At 41.7% G+C, this 23787-nt stretch overlaps 5 protein-coding genes across 9 annotated transcripts in view; 3 read left to right on the top strand and 2 right to left on the bottom strand.

Annotated features, from left to right (window-relative positions):
* The window catches only part of LOC111981569 (bromodomain and WD repeat-containing protein 3-like), a 27004-nt gene extending 22806 nt beyond the window's left edge, over positions 1-4198 (bottom strand). Inside the window, 4 exon segments of the mRNA XM_024012895.2 lie at positions 3452-3511; positions 3699-3728; positions 3823-3881; positions 4037-4198. Of these exon segments, the coding sequence (XP_023868663.2) occupies positions 3452-3511; positions 3699-3728; positions 3823-3881; positions 4037-4070 (183 nt within the window). The 5' untranslated portion in view covers positions 4071-4198.
* On the top strand, positions 3702-13952 carry LOC111981570 (adapter SH3BGRL). Of its 3 annotated transcripts, XM_024012896.1 has the most exons (5): positions 3704-3870; positions 10063-10204; positions 11630-11815; positions 12073-12153; positions 13528-13952. In XM_024012896.1, exons 1-5 carry the CDS (start codon positions 3866-3868, stop codon positions 13561-13563), a joined length of 450 nt encoding a protein of 149 aa, XP_023868664.1. In that variant the 5' UTR covers positions 3704-3865; the 3' UTR covers positions 13564-13952. The 3 variants fall into 3 exon arrangements, with proteins under 3 accessions (XP_023868666.1, XP_023868664.1, XP_023868665.1); XM_024012898.2 differs by lacking the exon at positions 10063-10204 and having other exon boundaries at positions 3702-3870; XM_024012897.1 differs by lacking the exon at positions 3704-3870 and having other exon boundaries at positions 10061-10204.
* Positions 6266-9436, bottom strand: hmgn7 (high mobility group nucleosomal binding domain 7). The gene is made up of 6 exons (XM_024012899.2): positions 9264-9436; positions 8384-8410; positions 8071-8100; positions 7471-7518; positions 7174-7290; positions 6266-6977 (listed from the first exon to the last, which is right to left on the bottom strand). The coding sequence occupies exons 1-6, from the start codon at positions 9276-9278 to the stop codon at positions 6948-6950; spliced, it is 267 nt and encodes an 88-aa protein (XP_023868667.1). The 5' UTR covers positions 9279-9436; the 3' UTR covers positions 6266-6947.
* A 1772-nt stretch (positions 13953-15724) lies between the features above and the next one.
* Positions 15725-17802, top strand: LOC111981511 (TLR adapter interacting with SLC15A4 on the lysosome-like). 2 transcript variants are annotated; one of them, XM_024012800.1, is made up of 3 exons: positions 15725-15927; positions 16182-16313; positions 16498-17802. In XM_024012800.1, the coding sequence occupies exons 2-3, from the start codon at positions 16190-16192 to the stop codon at positions 17187-17189; spliced, it is 816 nt and encodes a 271-aa protein (XP_023868568.1). In that variant the 5' UTR covers positions 15725-15927; positions 16182-16189; the 3' UTR covers positions 17190-17802. The 2 variants fall into 2 exon arrangements, with proteins under 2 accessions (XP_023868568.1, XP_023868567.1); XM_024012799.1 differs by having other exon boundaries at positions 15725-16313.
* A 1548-nt stretch (positions 17803-19350) lies between these two features.
* Positions 19351-23787, top strand: part of LOC111981552 (connector enhancer of kinase suppressor of ras 2-like) — an 81609-nt gene continuing 77172 nt past the window's right edge. For both annotated transcript variants that reach the window (XM_024012866.2, XM_024012867.2), the window contains exons 1-2: positions 19351-19731; positions 23227-23390. In XM_024012866.2, the coding sequence (XP_023868634.1) occupies positions 19665-19731; positions 23227-23390 (231 nt within the window). In that variant the 5' untranslated portion in view covers positions 19351-19664. The remainder of the gene's footprint in view (positions 19732-23226; positions 23391-23787) is intronic.

Consider the following 23787-nt stretch of genomic DNA (forward strand, 5'->3'; position numbering starts at 1 on the left):
TCTAGAGGAGATCTTGCATGGAGGAATGAGCCAAAATACCAGCAACAGTGTGTGAAAACCTTGTGAAGACTTACAGAAAACGTTTGACCTCTGTCATTGCCAACAAAGGGTATATAACAAAGTATTGAGATAAACTTTTGTTATTGACAAATACTTATTTTCCACCATAATTTGCAAATAAATTCATTAAAAATCCTACAATGTGATTTTCTGGATTTTTTCCCCCTCATTTTGTCTGTCATAGTTGAAGTGGACCTATGATGGAAATTACAGGCCTCTCTCATATTTTAAGTGGGAGAACTTGCACAATTGGTGGCTGACTAAATACTTTTTTGCCCCACTGTATGTGGCAGGTCTACAGTCAATCACGGATTACAAAAAGAAAACCAGCCCCGTCGCGGACCAGGATGTCTTGCTCCCAGACAGACTAAATGACTTCTTTGCTCGCTTTGAGGACAATACAGTGCCCACTGACAAGGCCTGCTACCAAAACCTGCGGACTCTCCTTTCACTGCAGCGACGTGAGTAAAACATTTTAAACGTGTTAACCCTCGCAAGGCTGCAGGCCCAGACGGCATCCCCAGCCGCGTCCTCAGAGCATGCGCAGACCAGCTGGCTGGTGTGTTTACAGACATATCAATCAATCCTCTATTCCCAGTCTGCTTCCCACATGCTTCAAGTAGGCACCATTGTTCCTGTCCCAAGAAAGCTAAGGTAACTGAGCTAAACGACTACCGCACCGTAGCACTCACTTCCGTCATCATGAAGTGCTTGAGAGGACTAGTCAAGGACCATATCACCTCCACCCTACCTGACACCCCTAGACCCATCCAATTTGCTTACCGCCCCAATAGGTTCACAGACGACGCAATCGCAACCACACTGCCCTAACCCATCTGGACAAGAGGAATACCTATGTGAGAATGCTGGTCATCAACTACAGCTCAGCATTTAACACCATAGTACCCTCCAAACTCGTCATCAAGCTCCGAGACCCTGGGTCTCGACCCCGCCCTGTGCAGCTGGGCAACTGGTACTGGACTTCCTGACGGGCCATCCCCAGGTGGTGAGGGTAGTAACAACATCTCCACCCCGCTGATCCTCAACACTGGGGCCCCACAAGGGTGCGTTCTGAGCCCTCTCCTGTACTCCCTGTTCACCCACGACTGCGTGCCATGCACGCCTCCAAACTCAATCATCAGTTTGCGGACGACACTACAGTGGTAGGCTTGTTACCAACAACGACGAGACGGCCTACAGGGAGGAGGTGAGGGCCTCGGAGTGTGGTGTCAGGAAAATAACCTCACACTCAACGTCAACAAAACAAAGGAGATGATTGTGGACTTCAGGAAACAGCAGAGGGAGCACCCCCTATCCACATCGACGGGACAGTAGTGGAGAAGGTGGAAAGTTAAGTTCCTCGGGTGTACCACATCACGACAAACTGAATTGGTCCACCCACCACAGACAGCGTTGTGAAGAAGGCGCAGCAGCGCCTCTTCAACCTCAGGAGGCTGAAGATATTCGACTTGTCACCAAAAGCACTCACAAACTTCTACAGATGCACAATCGAGAGCATCCTGTCGGGGCTGGATCACCGGCCTGGTACGGAACTGACTCCACCCACAACGTTAAGGCTCTCCAGAGGGTAGTGAGGTCTGCACAACGCATCACTGGGGCAAACTACCTGCTCTCCAGGACACACACCACCCGATGTCACAGGAAGGCCATAAAGCTCATCAAGGACAACAACCCCGAGCCACTGCCTGTTCACCCCGCTATCATCCAGAAGGCGAGGTCAGTACAGGTGCATCAAAGCAGGGACCGAGAGACTGAAAAACAGCTTCTATCTCAAGGCTATCATACTGTTAAACAGCCACCACTAACATCGAGTGGCTGCTGCAAACATACTGACTCAACTCCAGCTCACTTTAATAATGGAAATTGATCAAAAATGTATCACTAGCCACTTTAAACAATGCCACTTAATATAATGTATATACTGTACTCTATATCATCTACTGCATCTTGCCATCTTTATGTAATACATGTATCACTAGCCACTTTAAACTATGCACTTTTATGTTTACATACCCTACATTACTCATCTCATATGTACTCGATACCATCTACTGCATCTTGCCTATACCGTTCTGTACCATCACTCATTCATATATCTTTATGTACATATTCTTTATCCCTTTACACTTGTGTGTATAAGGTAGTAGTTGTGGAATTGTTAGGTTAGATTACTCGTTGGTTATTACTGCATTGTCGGAACTAGAAGCACAAGCATTTCGCTACACTCGCATTAACATCTGCTAACCATGTGTATGTGACAAATAAAATTTGATTTGATTTTGAATCACCTTCCTTCTCCCAGCTGTCTCAAATAGTAAAGGCTCTGCATACTAGGTTCGGTTTGCGCCTAGCAGAACTCGGCTGTGCTAAGTGAACATTTGTGCCTTGTATACTCCCTTCAAATATTAAAAGACCTTCGCATGAAAATTTTGAAAAAAGCTGCAATAGTGCCGTTTGTCCATCATGAGACGCCCTAGCTAGTATAGGCCTAATTAATCAAAAATAACTCAAGAAATCTGTCATTCATTTTGACGTTTTTGCAGAGCTCTTAGTTGCGCAATTTTACATCTAGCTAAGATGTTTGGTGCAGTATTTCTCAAGTGAAAAAACGTGCATGAAAACGAGTTCTCTCACTCAATGACAAACACTTAATTGAATAATCCCCACTGTTGACCAATCTCTGACAAAGGGGCCTAGATTTCCCTGACCGAACTTCTGCTGCGTTCAAAACAATTGGGAGCTCGGAACACTCCGACTACCGAGCATTCAAAACAACTGGGTACTTGGGAAAAAACGAGCTCCGATTTGGAAAATCGTTTTGTACGGTCAACAAACTCGGAATTCCAAGTCAGGAAATAGGGCATCTTTCTAGAGCTCCGACCTAAAAACCCCTGACGTCATAATGTTCCCTACTTTGTCCTGAAAGCACCATTCGGTTTGCCTCGAGAAAAAAATATGTCCTGTGCACGAAAAGCCGAAAAAAAACCTTGCCGATACCAAAACGTCACAAAATGTCGTCATAATATATGCAAGAATTGTTTCGGAAGAGAAGCATGCGGACGCCTTAACTGCTATTTCATTGGCTGTCTGGTAAGATGGACGTTTCCCAAGCCTTTGTACAGCCTCAATCTGTTTACCCCTCCTCTCTGCCCACACACAACACGGCTATAATTCCTGACCAAATATTAATTTTAAGTAATCAAATGCCGGCTTTTACTCAAACGCACAGATGGTTTAAAAATAACTATCATCCAACTGAACCAAAACATTTGAAAGCCGACAAAATATTGATATACAAATGTATTCTCGCAATCAAAAGTTACACGATTGATTGGATAGCCGGTTATGAACTTATTATAATAACACTCACCCAGTCTTGGAAGTTTCGTTTGTATTGTTTGCCGTCCCAACTCCATCGTTTCGGGATCAACTAAACGGAAGACACGCGGTTAGATAAATGCATCAAAACTCAATAAATACAATAATGCATTTGCCGTATTGTTCATGCCTCTATCAATAACAAAGTACACCATACCAATAAAAGTAGAAAGCGCCCCAATATCGCGGAAACGAGACCTGGGAACAAGCTAATATAGACGAGAGCGGGCGCAGCTTACCTCATACTCTTCCAGTTCCTCAACCAGGATCTATGGAGAGAGTTGCTAGTCTTTAGCACACATTGAGATATTTAGACAGATAGCAATTGTAGTTAAAGTTATTGATATAACTTGTCATTCCTACCTGTGCCGATTTTTTACACGGTCCCGACTGGAGAAATCTGGCAATGAGGTAATACAATTCTGAAAATAGAGAGGCGCATTATTAAGCCATTCAATAGCTTGCTAAGCTAGACAGCTATGCTAACTACTAGATAGCTAGGCTAACTGACTCAAGACCTAAACTGTGTTTGCGTTAATATTTTAAATAGAGAAATAGCTAGACACTTAACACTCACCAGCTTCGATTTGTGAACACTGTTCTTCTGCCATCACTTGATAAGAACATCGACATTTGATTCACTAATGTTTAGGTGTATTTGGAAAATAGCCACTTGAATTGCTTCCCAGCGTTTGGCCTTTTCCTTTCTCAAGCTATCTCACAGCTTTGTTAGCGCCCTCCCGCGACCAATGACAGCAAATGTGCAATTCCAGCACGAGCCACCTGGTGGCCATACCACCTGGTTTTGGTGAGGAGGTCATACCATATAGTGGGTCATACAGTACTAGGCCCGGTTTCCCAAAAGCATTTTACGGCTCAGTTCATTGTTATGGTTCTAAAGACTAATTTATCCTTAAAATGCAATTGGGAAATCGAGCCCAGGACAGAGACCTTTTATTGAGGACATATTTGTAGATATCAAAGTTGTTTTCATCGACCTCAATTTATTTGTCTGAGAGTAGAGCATATTCTGGGGTATTGAGATTGTATATTTGAAATGACAAACAAGTAAGGCCTATTATATTCTGCTGATGAGATTTCATGGATGTTGATCTAATGTTTTGCCTTCACTTTCAGACTATGTACTTCCAAATATTAAAATTGAGTTGCAACTTGCAACTATAGGGTTATTTTCAGACAAGCACAAAACTTACCATATGGCAAAAATAATGCCCTTGCAATGGGTACTGCCAAACACTACTTTGGCCTAGTTATAGCAAGGTTACCAATTTGCAAGTCAAACAATTTTTTATGTTTAGAGCTGAAAAATTGCATGCTTTTGCAAGACAGATGATCATGTCTTTGTGGTGATTTGTAGGCTCTACAAGTAAGCTGMCATGATACACTATATATAAAAAAAATAATGTGGACACCCTTAACATTTGTGGATTCGGCTATTTCAGCCACACCCGTTGCTGAAAGGTGTATAAAATCGAGCACACAGCCATGCAATCTCCATAGACAAGCACTGGCAGTAGAATGGCCTTACTGACGAGCTCAGTGACTTTCAACGTGGCACCGTCACAGGATGCCACTTTTCCAACAAGTCAGTTCGTTAAATTTCTGCCTTGCTAGAGCTGCCCCGGTCAACTGTAAGCGCTGTTATTGTGAAGTGGAAACGTCTAGGAGCAACAACGGCTCAGCCGCGAGGTGGTAGGCCACACAAGCTCACAGAACGGGACCGCCYAGGGCTGAAGCGCGTAAAAATTGTCTGTCCTGGGTTGCAACTCCGAGTTCCAAACTGTCTCTGGAGGCAACGTCAGCACAATAACTGTTTGTCTGGAGCCTCATGAAATTGATTTCCATGGCAGAGCAGCCGCAGACAAGCCTAAGATCACCATGCACTTTGCCAAGGGTCGGCTGGAGTGGTGTAAAGCTTGCTGTCATTGTACTCTGGAAACGCGTTCTCTGGAGTGATGAATCACGCTTCACCATCTGGCAGTCCGACAGGCGAATCTGGGTTTGGTGGATGCCAGAACGCTACTTGCCCCAATGCATAGTGCCAACTGTAAAGTTGGGTAGAGGAGGAATAATGGTCTAGGGCTGTTTTTCATGGTTCGGGCTAGGCCCCTTAGTTCCAGTGAAGGGAAATCTTAATGCTACAGCATACAATGACATTCTAGACGACTCTGTGGTTCAAGTTTTGAGGCAACAGTTTGAGGGCCCGTTCCTGTTTGAGCATGGCAATGCTCCTGTGCACAAAGCGAGGTCGATACAGAAATGTTTTTTCAAGATCGGTGTGGTAGAACTTGACTGGCCTGCACAGAGCCCTGACCTCAACCCCATCGAACACCTTTGGAATGCTGACTGCGAGCCAGAACTAATCGCCCAACATCAGTGGCCAACCTCACTAATGCTCTTGTGGCTGAATGGAAACAAGTCCCCCAGCAATGTTCTAACATCTAGTGGAAAGCCTTCCCAGAAGAGTGGAGGCTGTTAGGGCAGCAAAGGGGGGACCAAGTCCAAATTAATGCCCATGAGTTTGGAATGAGATGTTTGACGAGCAGGTGTCCACATACTTTTGGTCATGTGTTGTACCTAGGGTCCATTTACTCTAATTTTGAGTTTTGGTCAGCAAATAGTGACTAAGACATTTAGCCAAATCCAGAAAGTTGGTTGCAAAATGCTACCTCTGACCAAAAGTTTTCCATCAGTCATTAGTTTAAGATTATTGTTTGTTTATATATGATATGGTAATGATACAGTAATAAGGACATGTAAAGTAATGAGACAGAGTGCAACCTCATGAGGAAAATTCCAATTACTATTTTATTAAATTCCAATTAGACATCCAGAACTTCAGTGGGAACACAACAGATGGCGGCATATTTCAATAAAAAATCCCAACATTTGTTTCAAAAAGCATTAGCGACTTCCAACAAGTCTCTTCTGCCGTTAAAATAATTTGTCATCAAAATAATTCAGAGCAAGATTATTTCAAAAGCAGTTATGCCCACATCATTATTAAGCCTGGAATGTTTTCAATATTTMTTCAATATTTAAATTCCTCTTACAGACATTCACGTTGAAAATAAGTAAACCCCCACATAAAGAAAAAACACTGCACATATCAAGGGTAAAAATACAACCACCAACAAAAGTGAAATGTTGTGAGTTGGCAAACCTACAATGTGATACTATACCACCTGCAATTAGTCTGCCAGCCAGCATTATTTTTTGAGCTCCCAACAAGGTACCAACACTAATAAAAAAACGAAACCGTAATTATGTTTGCTTAAAAACACTTGATATGACCACTGCACAACAGAACAATCTTCCATATTTAGCTTTGTTTTGTGCTAAAAACCTGTACCAATAATTACAAAATTGTTGATAAAAATATTCCTCTGTTAATAAGGTAATGGAGGTTTTAGGGAAAACACATGAGACTTGGTACAAGGGAGGAGATTGGACGAACAGGACAGGTGCTACTCAGTCTTCTCTTCTGGAGTCTCTACCTGTAAGATGACAAAAGTAAGACCTTGAGAGCTATTCAATGTGAGACACTGAGAATCCTGAATGATTCATGTTTTTAGATGGATTTGCCTCCAGAAATAGTAAGATACAACTAAATAAAAACAATATTCTCGAGATAGTACTTCCAATTAAAAATTATAGTCTTATATTAACAATCAGTGATATGGCATGACATACTTCGTCTGTCTTGGTCTCGCCATTTTCAGACTGGGTCTCCTCTTTAGGCTCCTCGACTGCTGCTCCCTTCACCTTCTTCTTGTCTTCCTTCTTCTTGTCATTCACTTCTTTTTCTTTCTGTGGGGACAATTTACATGCATATCTGTCAAATCTTCTCTGCCTGGAACCTCATAATGATGTAATTGTCTAGACACTTAATATGGGTGTGAATGTGCCGAAAAGACAACATGACATGCTAAACACCTGACATGCATAATTATATTGAATGAGTAGATGTTGAAGACAGGTAAGTATTACTTTAGCTGGCTTTTTTGGTTTTGGTGCTGGTTTGGGAGGGGCTGGTTTCTGAAAAATACAGAAGGAAGAGTATATTGATACAATAGATTCTCAAAACAATGCATTGCATACCATGAAACAGAACAAAAAATATATACGTTATCAAATGGCAACCCAGACTATTTGCATTTCCCCCCCTTCTACGCTACTGCTACTCTGTTACTATCTATGCATAGTCACTTTAATAACTCTACCTACATGTACATATTACCTCAATTACCTCGACACTGGTGCCCTTGCACATTGACTCTGTACCGGTACCCCTTGTATATAGCCCCGCTATTGTTCTTTTACTGCTGCTCTTTAATTATTTGTTATTTTACCTCTTACTTTTTGGGGGTATTTTCTTAAAACTGCATTGTTGGTTAAGGGCTTGTATGTAAGCATCTCACTGTAAGGTCCACACCTGTTGTATTCGGCGCATGTGACAAATACGATTTGATTTGATAGTTGAAAAGAAGAAAATCTATTTTTAGTTAAAGGTTAAATAGTTGTAGTGCTGATGCCTATATACATATTACATTTCCAAAAGGTAGCTTTAAAGAAACAAAATGTACTCACCGATGACAACCGTGCAGATCTCCTTGAAGGCTAATGTAAGAAAAGAGAATAATATTACTCAATCAAAGGTGTGTTAAAACATTTTAAAAGGAATTGAATGATAATGCAGACAATTTAATATTTCACTATTTCAGGAATGCATTATACTTTTCAACAAATTTAATATTTTCAGGTTTTTACGAGCAAATAACGTGATAAAATCATCACCAATAATCACTAGTGATGATTTTAATAATGGTGAAGATTGCAACCTGTAGCCTATTCTACAAGGGTGATATTCATGTGTGTGTCTTTGTGTGTGTGTATCACTTACCTCCTCCTTGACATCTCCATCGGCTCCCTGCAAAATGTATGAAAAAATACATTACTCAAAATGATTGGAAACAATAGCATGCATATCTAAAACATAATATATATTGCTGAATATTTAAATATTGTCTAAAATGTGTAACTGCAAGTTCACAGAAACTTAGCCACTTGCAAACATTGGCAATAGCCTACACTTGGCCTATACAGCCAGCCTCTACTCATTCTAGATTTGCGCTTCATATTCTATGCGTTGAGTAGAAGAAGCAGTGGACCTGGTAATTTTTTTTCATTGGGACATTAGTCCTCATCTGTTTTCACCAAATGTATTTTAGGGGGAGGGGCAGAATCAACTGTGTTCCGCCCCCTGGCGATAAGAAGGCGCAATAGCACCCATTTAACGTGAACAAAGAAAACATTAAAATTATCCTTTTTGCGACGGTCTTAGAATTAAATTATATTGAGGAAGAAAGGAAGAGTTTTTACTTTATTTTTCTGTACTCTTTACATGCAGATTTACACGGTCTAACTATCAAAAGGCACCCGTTTTGTTTGGCTGTGTTCGCGATGTGGGTAGGAACTGCAAAGCATGGCTGCTTGTGGTTTCAATAGCATGGAGATCCAGCTTGACTTCAGACCAGACAGAAGATTGTGTGCGCCTCTCAAGAAATCCCTCAAAACATTCTAAATTCGGCGAAATAAGACGCTCTTTGCAAACCAAAAAAATCTAATAATTATATCAAATGATTTTTTTGCAAGAGTGAACATAAATACATACGTCAGATTTGTATTTAATCTCCGTTGTCTCGAAGGCTTCATAATATCAAGACTGATTTATACAGGGCAAAAAGTATATCCGCATACTGTAATCTAGGCTCTCTACATACCTTTCTCTTGGGCATGTTGGATTTGTAGGTTTTCTTCTTTAATAGAAACTAAAGATATAGCTATATTTTGTGATTCAGAGTTCACAGTTTGCAGAGACTGACGTCTTCTTATTAATACTGTAGTAAAGATACAGCACATTAAACCCAGTGGTTGGATGGGGGTGGGGGTAGGTGCGGCTAAATGTTGACTGATGTTATGCTTGGCCAATCAAAGGATGGCACAAGGTGACACAAAAGAAACAGATTTTCAATGTAGTTCATTTACGCGCGAAATTCCTAGGGAAAGTGAATGACGTGTTTATCATTTGTAACAGCTTCCCTATTCACGGACTGGCGCAAGAAAATATAAGAAATCACAGACGTTAATGTTTCAATTCTGCTTGCATCCATGCGCTTAGTGTTGAACAGCCACCATTAGATGAAATCATTAAAATATTGGAAGACAAAATAGGCTATTCTTAAAAAGAAAAACAATGCCGCCAAATAATCACCCGGATTTTTGATAGGGCTATAACGTTATTCTCTTATCAGACAGGTTTAGGCCTACATTGGGTAGCTAGTATGTTGTAAACGTATTACTGTATTTTCCTTATGTCAGAGCATATGTCTATTTGCTTTATTTAGTGTATATTTATTAAAAGTCTTACTTTAAATATATGGGAGATGTGTTTATTGTGCTATGTAAATTGGCGTAAGAAATATGAACGTAGTCAAACGCTTTTGGAAATACATTTCGAAAGCACTGGGATAGTATTCCCAATTGTTTTTAGATATCTGATTTCCATCTGTTGTTACAGAGAGAGAGAGAGAGAGTGCGAGAGAGAGAACGAGATCATTTGGAGACGTTGGTGCGGTGTGCACCGTTCACTTGGTTTTGGGGAGTGAATCAAACAGCCATGGTGATAAAAGTCTTTATAGCATCATCCTCTGGATCGACAGCGGTAAGAAACCTAGAGTATTGAGTAAGCTTTGTAGCCATGTCATTTGAATTCGCTAAGAAAATTAAGTCAGTTTATGTTCATTTTCTTAGCGAATTCAAATGACATGTATTTGCATGATTAGGTAGGTGTGGCGGGCTCATACGAGTGTGCTATTGCTCTGTTGTAGCTACGCAGATACTATCATATGAATTAGGCTCTATCGAGTATTGAATTAGCGTCGACATAAACTTGCTTTTGAAAGTTCTGCAAGTGGTGCATGGGATGTCCCAAGCGATAGAGTAGAAGCTGGGACTGACAGCTGCACAAATACACTAGATTCTATAGGCTTCTCATGCATGACAATGCATATTGTAATGGCCCTAAAACAAGGAGGACCTGCCATTTTGGAGATATTGATTTGTCATGACTATTATTGTATTCATTTGCATAGTGTTAATATAGTATTAGCACAATGCTATGATTGTATTGTATCTAAAATGCAGGTACAACACAGTATAATATAAGAGGAGACATAGTCACATATTTGTCTGTAGGAATAGCAGTCACTTACTCCTGCTCAAACCCATCTGTGTTGGAGTATTTTTATGAGTGAGCATGCAGACAAGAATGTTTAGGTGAAGCACTTGGTGAAACATCTCAGATGTTTTCAAGCAACTGTTATAGTCCAAGTGGTGAGGGTGAGGGGTCAGGCTTAATTAGACTCTCTCAGCAGATGTTGACTCCCTCACCACCACCTTCCTCCATTTTCCTGTCCCTCCACTCCTTCCCTACATACTGTAAAACAACACTCCTACTGTTGCCAGGGGTGTTCTGGGCCAGAATAGCTGGACAGGATCAGTCTTTGGGCGTCTGAGCTTCATACCTCACCCAATTACAGTACGTCACCCTCTAAAGAATCAGTCAAAAAGCACAATGGCTACAGAACGACTGCCTCAGCCAACCCCTGAATTATCTGGTCTGAAAGACAGATATTATTGCTTACTGTGAATTTGCAAGTCACAACAATGACCATAGAGAAATTGTTATGTATACCTAATTGTAAAGCCAGGCGTCTTTGTGTACAAGAGTTGACAACATGTTTCATCTATATAATTTGATGTCATATTCCAAAGTATTCTTCCTCTAATTCTTAACTAAAGTCATGCAGCACAGTTTAGACAGAACATAAGTGGTAGCATGGGAACACTGGGCTCTCATCCTGCTGCCATATTTGGTCTGTGCCTGACTTCTTAGCTGATCCTGGTTGTGGAGAGGCCTTATTGGGTCTGTCTCAGTCCTCAGGCTCTTATGTAGAATGCAGCTTGGCAGCAGAGGCTCTGCAAAGTGAATAGAGGCTTATCTCCCCATACGCCACCCAAACCGTATTATTATTGTATCATTATTACAACAACTCATAGTATATCTATATCCCCTCTCTGCCTGTAGATTAAGAAGCAGCAGCAAGACATCATGAGTTTCCTTACTGTCAACAAGATTGACTTTGAGGAGTGTGACATCGTCACTAGTGAAGACAACAGGAAGTGGATGAGGGAGAACGTACCTGAAGACTTCAGACCAACGACGGGTGTCCCCCTGCCTCCACAGATATTTAATGAAGAACAATACTGTGGGGTGAGTGTTGTACTGTACTGACCCCATCACTGTGTAGTGAAGCTTACTGCCTGGAACTGATGGTGAGAGGTCAAAGGACAGTAGGCTTGCAACTGCATAGTGAGTGCCTGGTTAATATTTATTCTGTTCTAATTGAAAGTACACATTCTCAACATACTCTGTGAGAATATTAGAGCCCGGTACCTTCTGTAACAATTTGTGTGATAACCTAATGAAACGTACTTAGTGAGACCGCTTCCCTTGTATTGTCATTACAGAACTATGAGGCCTTCTTTGATGCCCGTGAGGAGCACGCAGTGTATGCCTTTTTGGGCCTAACAGCCCCTCTAGGCTCCAAGGTAAAGACAATGGTCTTATGGACATACTAAGTATGTCACAACCACAAGTGACCAGTCCGTTTACTTTTAATTGATTGCTTGTTGTTTTGAAGTGAACCTTACAGTGCTGAATTTGTAGCTTACAAAATAAAAGATGGTCCTAAATTGCCCTCTGGCCTTAGCTGTATACAGCCATTATAAAATGACTGGAATGCTATTTTTGGCCAATGGGTATGTGTGGCCTAATTAACTGTTCTATCGGTTGAGGGAAGAGCGTCACGTAAGAGTGATGACGTCTGACGTAAGACAATGATATTCAACCACACAGTTAGACTACAACACAATCAGTGTATAAGTTACATTTGTCCCAAAAATAAGCTCAAAAGCATGTGACTAACACTCATGATATATAATGAAATGTAAATTCATGTTCTGGAGGAAGGTTTTTGTGGCATGTTATTATGCAATTCATCTCCATGTGTTGAACACATGTTTAGTATCTGGTTCAACTGTGGTTTTAGCTTTATATTTATATTTCTACCTGTAGTACTTCTCTCTGGGGTCTCAGAATGTATGTTAAATGGCCATTATGCAATGACTGAGTTTTAAAGTGGCAATCAGCAGTTGCAACATTAACAAAGTGTCCTCCCCTCCGCTGATTCGGTAGAAAGCTGAGGGATGGAGCTAGAAAAATATAACCACTCTCAATTTCATAGACAGTGGTATGGATGCAATGACTGACAATCAATGATACAAAAATTATAGTTTTAACCATGTTTTGAGGCTATATAGTGTTTACTTTCTTTACAAACATTGGAGTAAAACAAGCTTATATTTTGGGTTCCGATGGGGTACGACAATTGATCTAAGCTCATAAGGCATTTATACATTATAATCTTCAAGAATCAACAGGTACATATAATTAATTTATAAGTCCAAAAATGGATGTAGCAAATGCAGATTGCCCCTTTAATGATTGTTTTGCTTTTTGTCCAAGAAAATATAAATACCTCACAAAAGAGGCATGCAATACATATTGATTRGTAATAACAAAGTAGTTATTGATTCACAATATCATTGTTGATCCTACAGGGACAGAGTAGTTGTGAGTAGTTAATTGTAAGAACTCCATGTTACTTCCAATTCCCAGGCAGTGTTTCCTCTTTTACCATGTATTTCACAGCTCTGTTGCACAATATAGAGGCAATGAATGCTGACCTGCTTTTAAGCTGCAGGTCGAGACTGTTCTGTTGACTACTGTACTATATCATTACAACACTTACACACAATTGTGTTTTTAAAATGACATGAACCTTTTGGTGGAAGCATAATTACAGTTGGTCTCAATCCTGGTTTTGTATCATTTTCTTAGCACTGTTTTCATACCACCCACAGGAAGCAGAGGCCTTGGCCAGACAGGAGCAACAGTAGCCGTATGGTTTTGGTTAGCGGACCACAGTGCCCTCTCCTGGCGTCTTCCAGTCAGCTCTACAGCAGCCTGCCAGTACACGTCTTCAGACCAATCATAGAGCTTTATTTTGTTGTAAAATGTAACCAGACTGGTATCGAATTGACCAACGGAGCATGGCCAAATGTTGTGTTGTATGACAATGTATTTAAAGTGATAACCTTGTACTGTTTCAATAGTTCAAGCCAATGCTGGGCAGTATCCAGTGTTCAATATGATTTTGAAATCAAGGCAGAATGAGTTCCCAAATACTAGGCATTTAGTAGATCATATCGGTTATACTTTACACATATGAGAATATTTAATTCAACAAGATATTTTTCATATTTGATAATAAAATAGTGTTACTTTACTACTCAGTCTTTTTCTTAACCAGTTTCCTTGTTATTCTTGTAGCACAATGGTGTTGCCGGAAGACAGCTAGTTTCCATCCACCTCTGGGTACATTGATTTCAATACAAAACCTAAGAGGCTCATGGTTCTCATCCCCTCCATAGACGTACACAGTAATTATGACAACTTCCGGAAGAAGTCCTCCAACCTATCAGAGCTCTTGTTGTCCACCCAATCAAAGGATCAGAGAATGAATCTAGTACTGAAAGCATTAGCTACAGTTAGCTTGCACTGCAGTGCATAAAATGTGGTGTGAAGTTGATTCAAGAAGAGAAAGACTATAGTTAAACAGTTTTGAACAAATTCATTTCTTTAAATTGAAGGAGAAGCAAGAGAGAGCGAGAGCTAGCTATATTTTGTAGTATTTTTTWAAAAACTTTCACTTAGCTAGCGAATGCAGCTAGCTAGTTTAGCCTACTCAAGCACTCGGCTCAAACAGGAATGCCATGTTAGCTAGCAGGCTACGGCTATCCAACACTGGAACTCTTCCAAGTCCAAGCCTTTTATTTTATTTATTACCACCGGGGCCTGCCGGTGTAACTGCTAAATTGCTTGCTGACTGTACTGCATAATCGTAGCGGGTTTACTAACACCTTAGTTCTAGTAGCTATGTTTACTATGACGTTAGCTAATATTGTGACAGCGATGTAGGCTGTGTGTAGTGGTTATGATATTAAGGTTTGACTTGGAAAGGTTTTTTAGCCTGGTCACAGACAGCTGATTTGTTGTGCACTGAAGTCCACAAACGAAGGGAAAAGGTGAGAGGAGGAGAGCGTGTAGATGCGAGAAAGAATTATGTGGTCATGCTGTTTGTATGTGGCTGCTATGAAAGTGAACTGTGTTATGCATGTGATCAGGGGTGTATTAATTCTGTCGATTCTGTTGAAAAACGTTTCTTAAACGGAACCAAACGGGGCTAAACATACCTGAATTTGTCCAAAAGAAACTCTCATTTGTAACTGTTGGACTAATGATTACACCCTAGATTAGCTAGATGCAGGCAAGAGTGTGCAAGGTGGTGTTAAATGTGTCACTGTCTGTCACCTTGATTACTCAAATATTTCTCTTGGCCTGTGCACCTACATTGTAAACTTTCATTCATAGGCTATGTTGTAGCAACCTCATGATGGATATATGAAACAATTCCAGCATCATGTAGTAGCCTAAACCTATTGTCACGCCCTGACCTTAGAGAGCCTTTTTATGTCTCTATTTGGTTTGGTCAGGGTGTGATTTGGGGTGGGRATTCTATGTTTTGTTTTCTATGTTTCTTTATTTCTATGTTTTGGCCYGGTATGGTTCTCAATCAGGGACAGCTGTCTATCGTTGTCTCTGATTGGGAACAATACTTAGGTAGCCCTTTTGCCCTCCTTTCGTTGTGGGAAGTTGTCTTTGTTTGTGGCACTATAGCCCTTAAGCTTCACGGTCGTTTTGTATTGTTTATTGTTTTTGTTGGCGTCATTCCAAAATAAAAAGTAATGTACGCTCACCACGCTGCGCTTTGGTCCATTTCTTCCAGCATCGGCCGTGACGCCTATTGATGTTACACTGAGCTGCGTGAATGGAATATGAATGACAGTCATCCAATATGCTGTAAAATAAATAAGGCCATGCTCATAAAAAATATATTCGTCCTCCCTCACCTTAAACGGCACCGACCGCCACCGCGTCACATATTGTTTCAGTTCTCCTTACATTCTAAAACTGATGTGTCACATCACAGAAGGCAGCAGCTGAAGAGCAGGGGTAGTGAGTGTTCTCACTTTATTTCTGACAATACTTCCTGTTTTTAACATTTGCTACTCAGATGCTCTGTACAAATAGGGACAGCACAATACCGTGGCTGCTTACCAGTCAGAGACATCTGTAGCTAACTTGTAAACCTTGTATTAGTGGACAGACTGAAGAAAACATCATCTATTGTAAAAACAGAGGTAGGGATATTCTCAGCACCTGTCCTGTGTTTTATACTATTTATGTTTTATGTGATCTGGCAAGAGAATCTGAGTATTTATTTATATTTCGAGCCTGATAAGCTATGTCATGGTAGCATAATACTTTGGGGTGGTTTCCTGGAACCAGATTAATGCTAGTCCTGGAATAAAATCTGTGGAAATACACAATTGAAAGTGCTAGTTGGTGTGGTTTGCTGCCATGTTGTGTTGAGATAATATGCACTGTTGTGTAGTGGTTGTCATGTTGGGAGAAGCCTTCATCAGAGTCTTCAGGTACAGGAAAGAGGATTGTGATTCCACAAAGGCTCAGGAACGTCCACCACACCCTGCTCCCAATATCATTCTGAACCAAGGTTCAATGTTAGGTAAGCATTTTGGATTTGTCTGAAATACTGCATGCCTCGCTGGATCAGTTGGCTATGCTGCATTTTAGAAGGCTCATATAAGATTAAGTGCATCCAGGCATGAGTACAATGTTTAATAATTTCATTCATTTTTGATTGAATACGTCAAATGTAAAAATGTGCTTCTGGTGTGTGGGCTGCACAGAAAACATGGAAGGCCTGGTGCAGTCTGGTCCTAGAGCGACAACCAGGCCCAGTGATGCCCTCACCATCCCCAATAGCCACAGTGACGACTATGGTGACCTGGAGCTCTATCGCTCCTGGTGCTGCACCACCTTCTGCAAAGACTACCCTGACCTGCAGCTCAGAGGAGACCATGTGGGAAACAGGAGTTCAATGAGCGTGCGGCTGGAGAGTGAGGTGTTCCAAGGGCCACTTCTTCAATCTCAGGACCTGGGAGAGCTGGAGTCCTTGGAACCCACAGGGCCTGTGGGGCCTGGGGTACGGGTGGAGTCCCAGATCCTGCAGGATGAGGGTAACCTGGTCATAGACAGCAGCATCATCACCCTGAACAGGGAACCTCTGTCCAACTCCATGCTGAACGGCTACCTGGAGAGTAAGCTGCTGGAGGTGTACAGACAGCATATGCAGGACAGCCTGGCGCGGGGCAGCTCTCCCCTGGTCCAGACCCCTCCCCAGGGCCTGGTACCAGAACCAGTGAAGCAGCTCAGCCAGTATCTCTGTCAGGACCATGGCCTAGACTCCAGTACGGCCCAGAGCATTGTCATCCACTACCTCAGCACCTGCACTGTGGCCAGCTCCAACTTCAGCTCTCCCGACCTGCGCATCTCCAACCTACGCATCCCCAACCCTGAACTCAGGAAGAAGCCCACCTGACTGAAACCAGCAGTATTTCTACTTTGTCTGCCAACTCTAACGTACTTGACAATGCTAAAGCATTCCACTGAATCTATACTTGGTGGTCAGCTGTATTGCTTTCAAGAGGAAAATTCAATTGATAGTTGGGAAGGAGATCCCCTCATTTTGTTAAATTGTTGAAAGAAATATCTTTAGAAAATGCCACAATGTCCAAAATATTTACTACATAAATGCAACCAGTTGCTATATTGTCATGCTTGGGTGCCTGAGACAATGTCAAGCTTTCGAGTTTAAAGACAAAGAGTAGAAAAACAGGGAACTGTGAGCTGATCTTATAAAGAATCTTGTTTCTGAGAAATTATTCCTCACAGATACTGCTGATTTGAAATGATATTGTTTTAAACACAGACTTACAAAACGCCAAAGAAAAAAGCTATTTTCCTATCTTGGTTGTCAAAGCAGGAAAATATTGCCACCTGCTGTCATACATAAGCATTGCATGTTTACTGCAAGTGCCACATTGCACTTTGACAAGAAAGCATATTACACAACATCTGTGCCAGATAAACATATCATGCTGTGCCACATTTCTAATGCGTTTTAATCTTGAATGCGACTGACTGAATAAATAATCAATATTAATATGCTAAAGAACTGAGTTATTGCAGTCATGTCTTGTGGATAATAAACTGTATTGGCCATTGGAATGGGGGTTGCAATTGGCTATAATATACACCTACTGGTTTAGCCATGGTGGGTTGATATTTTGCCTGAGTGAGCCTCTTGATCTTAGTTTGTAAAATATCTATCTGGATCACTGGCATGACTTGTGGTTGGGTTAATTTCAGAATTCTCAGCAGGGATGTATGGCTGTCAGGGTTTATGTGAGTGTGACTATGTGATAGCATGTGTTAGGTATGCATGCATTTTTCTTTCCGTTGGGTGCATCTAATGTGGAAAACAGTATTGAACAGCATTAAGCACATGTTTAGTCTAGGGGTAGGCAATGATGGACAATCTGGATATTGCTAGTGATCATAGTGGCATGCTGCTTGGGAACTAGACTGAGAGGATTAACAGTAAACCAGTGTGTGTCAGGAGTGAGAGCCAATGCCACCACTTCACACCCTGTCGGGAGCCACTGGGTCATACAGCAGCCATGCCAAGGACTATTAGCATGGCACTGTTGGAGCAGCAGAGGAGAGGGTAATGGTTAGGGAGAGTGGTGGCCATGTTTGTGTGTGTATGTGTGGGTGTGTGAGTGTGTGTGTGTGTGTATGTGTGGGTGTGTGAGTGTGTGTGACTATTCCCATACCTCTGATCATTTTCCAGAAGAAAATATTGAGGTTTATTCCATTTATCACCATGAAGTGAAACCTATGGAGAGACTTGAATAAAGATACAAGAAATGGCCAGATCTTAAAAGAGTCAGTAACAGGCTTAGCAGGTACCGTATTAGGTAAAGATGTGTCATCATGCTGCCCAGCATAGCAAGGACTGAATTATTAACCATATCATAGTGGGACACAGGCTCATACAGTGTGCACACACCATAAATAGTTGATTATAGTTGTAATAGTTCATTTGACTATAGCTCAATAATTATGTACTACATTTATTTTCCTAATAATAAAGCATGGGGACTTCAGAAAGAAGTGATTAATTAGCACACATCCCACCATTTGTCATGATGTGATGTGGTTTTATAGTAACTGAGCTATTTTGTAACTAACTTTTAAAAAACGACCTGGACAATCAATTGTGTCTTTCATGTTTTGTTTTATAATTATTATTTCAATTTAGAATCGTTACTTTAATTGCAGGGTGACCCAGTTTCATATGGTCTCCCCCCATACTGTATCCATACAGGCTTGATGCAAGCATCACTAGTTTTCTATTGGTTAAAACACAATAGATTCGTTTCAGTTCCAACTCAAATGGGCTGGAAATGACGTCAGTTAAGGAGTTGAACATATTTCGGATAATAACGGTATTATAATTGGAGATATTATATTTAACAGAAATGTTCAATCGAAATATAATGCATCACGCTCAGCTGCCATTGCTTCTCTATAAAGGCGTCAGGTAATTATGTATTATTGCACCATTCCTTCTGTCTCTGGAACGAAGCATGTGATGCTGCGGTGTGCAAGGGAGGGAGGGGTTGCAAGACTTTCTCACTCAGAGAGAGACTCGCTTCTTTCTCTACACAGTGGTCGGCAGGTACTTTTGTGTGTGTGTGTGAGAGAGAGAGAGAGAGAGAGAGAGGGGGAGAGAGAGGGCGAGAGAGAGAGATGGGCGGGGGAGTCGTTTCTGTGAGCGCGTGGACTGCACCATCGCATTCCTTACCCAGGATACTGTCACCAGCCATGCCTTTACCCAGTAAGGTGCACCTATGCTATGTGTTCTCTTGTATACCGATACAACATTTCTGATTTTTAACACGATTTTCACGCTCGATCAAGTCCTCGTTTGAAGGATTTAAAGACATCGATGATGGCTCTGGTGATGGAACCTATAAGCAAATGGACACCCAAGCAAGTGCTGGATTGGATGAAAGGTAATGCTTATACAACATGTTTATTTTAATTTGCTTGACAGAGTACATTTGGAAACGACTAACATGGATATGTGCACATATTTTCTATTTTCTCTAAATTAATGGTTCAATGGAGGTGTTTTGAGCTAAAACGGTGCTATTCTTTGCATTGAAACATTGAACGTGAGCCATTTTGTGTATCCAACCCTGATGGAAGCGCTATTTAGTGTAATTATCACCCTGGCCTGATAGGCTACGCATTTCTAGACCACCAACCAGATACTGAGGCCAACGCATTACGTGTAAAACAATCAGTTGACCTATATAATGTTCACATTTAGATTACCTCATACCATAAAGACAGGTGCTCTCTCTGTGTCTCTCTTCCACACACTCTCTTTCAAACACACACACACACACACACAACACACACACACACACACACCACACACACACACACAACCCACACACCAACACACACACCACACACACACACACAGGTTGAAGAAGTGTTGGCAACAATTGAGGTATTCGCAAAACTAGAACCATGGACAGCAAACCTATTTCATCTGATAATGTGTTGACCTAGACAATGATTCACATTACTACATTGATACTGAAATTCAGCATTGTGGATATGGATAGGGAACATATTGCAGGTTGCAAGGTAATTGAACTGTACAGCAGCTTTTGCAACACAGTAGTCAATTTGATCTTTTAGATATGCTGTTATACTGAATTCAAAATGGTTGGCGTTATGCTGTTCAGTATGTTTTAAAGATGCCTTATGTTCAAGAGTATTAGTCAAATTCTCCACTATCTGCCATAACATTAAGATTTTTATGAGAGAAAACATACTTACCTATAGTTGTTTTTATTATTGTGTTGGCCAACAGTACAGCTGAGGTGAAATAACACTTAGGTAAGACCAAATGGATGACAAAACGATTGTTGCGCTATATTACCTGCCATAAACAAATTGTGGGCACCGTTACTTTAGTAGTGGCAGACTTCTGTCATTCTGAAGGCGAGACGCTGACTGACAACAAATTCTTTATTTTCATCCTTCATTTAGAAATAAATGAGGATGAGGAGCTGAATGCTTATCTAAATGGTTAAATAATGTTCCAAAGAAAGACCTATTAACATCCGAGCACAAGTTTGATTTATTAACGTTCTCTCACCAGGGCTCAGGGATTTATTTTAGGTCTACTATCATCCAACTAACGTGATGTGTCAACACAGACATGGTTTATGTTTTCCCACGTACTGTACACAATAGTTTATGCCAGCCAAGTGTCAGTCCAGAAGTGCACAGCCGTGCTTGCCTCTGGCGCCACTGTCACAGATGTGTCTCCAGCCTTCGCACCAAGGGCAGGGCTRGCCTACGGCACAACTTCTGTGCAGCTGATACACAACACAACTAGGAACTTCAGTTCAGTCTCAAATCCTCCACACCAAACACCATGGGAAGTGCATAGACAAGTGACATCTATGTCACCTGTTGTCATATTAAAGTTGAGACAGAGGATGCTGATAGGACAGTTGAGAAATGTCTTTGTGCTGCCACAGCTGTAAAGAATATTCACACAGGATACTATTGGTATGCTATTTGCTACTTTGGCTCTCTTCTTCTTGAGGGGTTTTTGAGAGTTGGTCAGTGGACACAGTCGTAAAGTAAAAGGGGAACTCCACTCAATAGAGACTGTTGCTTCTCACCTGATTTTTATAAAGGAAAGATCATTAGGGCAATAGAGATCCTATAATTGTGAAAATGTAATTTTATGATTAGGGGTTTGCACTTGTTGTTACAAAGAACAAAATCTAAATATTAGACGTTACCTACACAAGTATGCACACACACCAATGCATCAATTGAGGCGTTCAAGACAAACTAGCACCATGGACAGCGAACCTGCCTTGGTAATGCTGCCTTACATTGATACTACGTTCCAACATTGTGGCTCGAGGTAGAGCAGTTGGCAAGCTAGTTGAACTGTACTGCATCTATTTCATAACAACTATTTGCTGTGTATGAGAGTAGGTTCAATACCCATGAGAGTAAGAGGGAGGGACTGACCAGTTTATGAGGGCATTGAGGGCTCAGGATTATTCCCTCGGGTAAAATGTAATTTAGAATGAATATTAGATACCTGTCTTATTTCATTTTATGATAGGTCTGAGGGCAATAATGAAGTACTGCTGATAATTCACTTCTTCAAGGGGGCTTACCTCTTGGTCACCCGGCAACTGTTGCCATGGAGCCTTGATAGCTAGAGGAAAGCAACATAATGGAAATCCCACAAGCAGCAAGCTCTCAAATGAAAGCAGCCATTCATGATCATTAGATGGATACATGAACGTGTGCGCACACACATGCACACACAAAGAAACACCACACACACACTTGCGCAATCATGCTTTCATAAATTTCACTCCCACGAACATAGGCCACGGGCCTGTCTCAAGGCCACGGACCTGTCTCAAGGCTACGGACCTGTCTGTGTGCTCAGAGAAACAGAGGACTAGGCAGCAGCACACAACACGGCAAGACAAGTGTTTGCCACATACAAATGGGGAACTTAGTTCAGATGATTCACCTGACTATGCAGACTATGCAGAGCCATCTAGATACAGCATATGTCTTTGAATGTACCATCCTTTGATCTACCTAGGCTAATTTGTCCCGTTGAATGCCTGTGTCCATGGATGTGTGTGTGCTGTGGTGTTGACATGGCCCAGCCAGTGTGTGTAATGTGGGTCAGCTCTGTGCTGTGGCRCGCTCCGCTCCGCGGCCGGAGATGACTCATCTCCCGGGAGCCATGGATGGATGCTGTGGTTGAAAGCCGAGACTCTGCTAGTCTGCTCTGCTACTATCTGGGCTCCTCTCTCTCTGTCGCTCTCTCTGTGCCGCCTGGCCCGCTGTACATGGCTCCAACACAGAATGCTGCAGAGGACTCTGTGTGTCTGTGTGGCTCTGCTGTGCTCTGATAAGGATGGCTTTAATACGATGTGGTGAGAGCAGTTGATTTCCTAGACCAGTCCCATTTCTCTCTGCTCCCGTTCTGCTCTGTTCTACACAAAGAGCAGGTCAACTGGTAGACTGGATCTGCTCAGTTCTCTGTAGTTGAAAGAAAAGTCTGTTCTCTCTGCTTAGAGGGTAAGAGCACACTCAGGACTTGGAACATGTTTATGGTTGGAAGCATGCTTCTGGTATTATGTAGGAACTAACACACAAAGTGACTGAAATGGAAAATACTTTTTTAGTAGCTCGGTAGGGGTTTGATATGCATATTTTTTATTACAGCAATTACTCTGAATCTGCCAGTCACACTGCATGTTATAAAGCTCTGTCATATTTATGCCTTTGAAAGGTATATAAACCAGCACAATCCACATCCTATACACCTAGCAAATGACTTGGATGTTGACTGTAAAGGGGACAAATACATACTATTAGAACAAAGGTGTGCTTAAGTTTCCCCCCTCATGCTCTCTTGTCTGTCCCCCATGCAGGCCTGGATGACTGTCTGCAGCAGTACATTAAGAACTTTGAGCGAGAGAAGATCAATGGGGAGCAGCTGCTCCACATCACTCATCAGGAGCTGGAGGAGCTGGGGGTCACCCGCATTGGACACCAGGAGCTCATCCTGGAGGCTGTGGACCTACTCTGTGCTCTGGTGAGTAGTCGTTCTAGACATAAAGAGTTGGAGTCAGGAAGGATGGTCAGGAGATAGGAATGTGGAGTTCGAGATCTGGTGCACAGACATGATGGAACAACTTTACTATCGATGACTTCCAGTGCAACCAAGCCAGTGCAGTCAAGGTGCTTGAACTGGAAGAACACAGTAGACATGCAGGAGATGTCCAGCTAGCCCAGTTGCCAGATCTGTTTGTGCACCATTTGACAGACAAGGCATGGCAAGGCGGCAGGGTAGCCTAGTGGTTAGAGCGTTGGACTAGTAATCGAAAGGTTGCAAGATCGAATCCCCGAGCTGACAAGGTACAAATCTGTCGTTCTGCCCCTGAACAAGGCAGTTAACCCACTGTTCCTAGGCCGTCATTGAAAATAAGAAT

This window comes from Salvelinus sp. IW2-2015, linkage group LG20, assembly GCF_002910315.2.
Source record: "Salvelinus sp. IW2-2015 linkage group LG20, ASM291031v2, whole genome shotgun sequence".
In the NCBI taxonomy this organism is placed as follows: Eukaryota; Metazoa; Chordata; class Actinopteri; order Salmoniformes; family Salmonidae; genus Salvelinus; species Salvelinus sp. IW2-2015.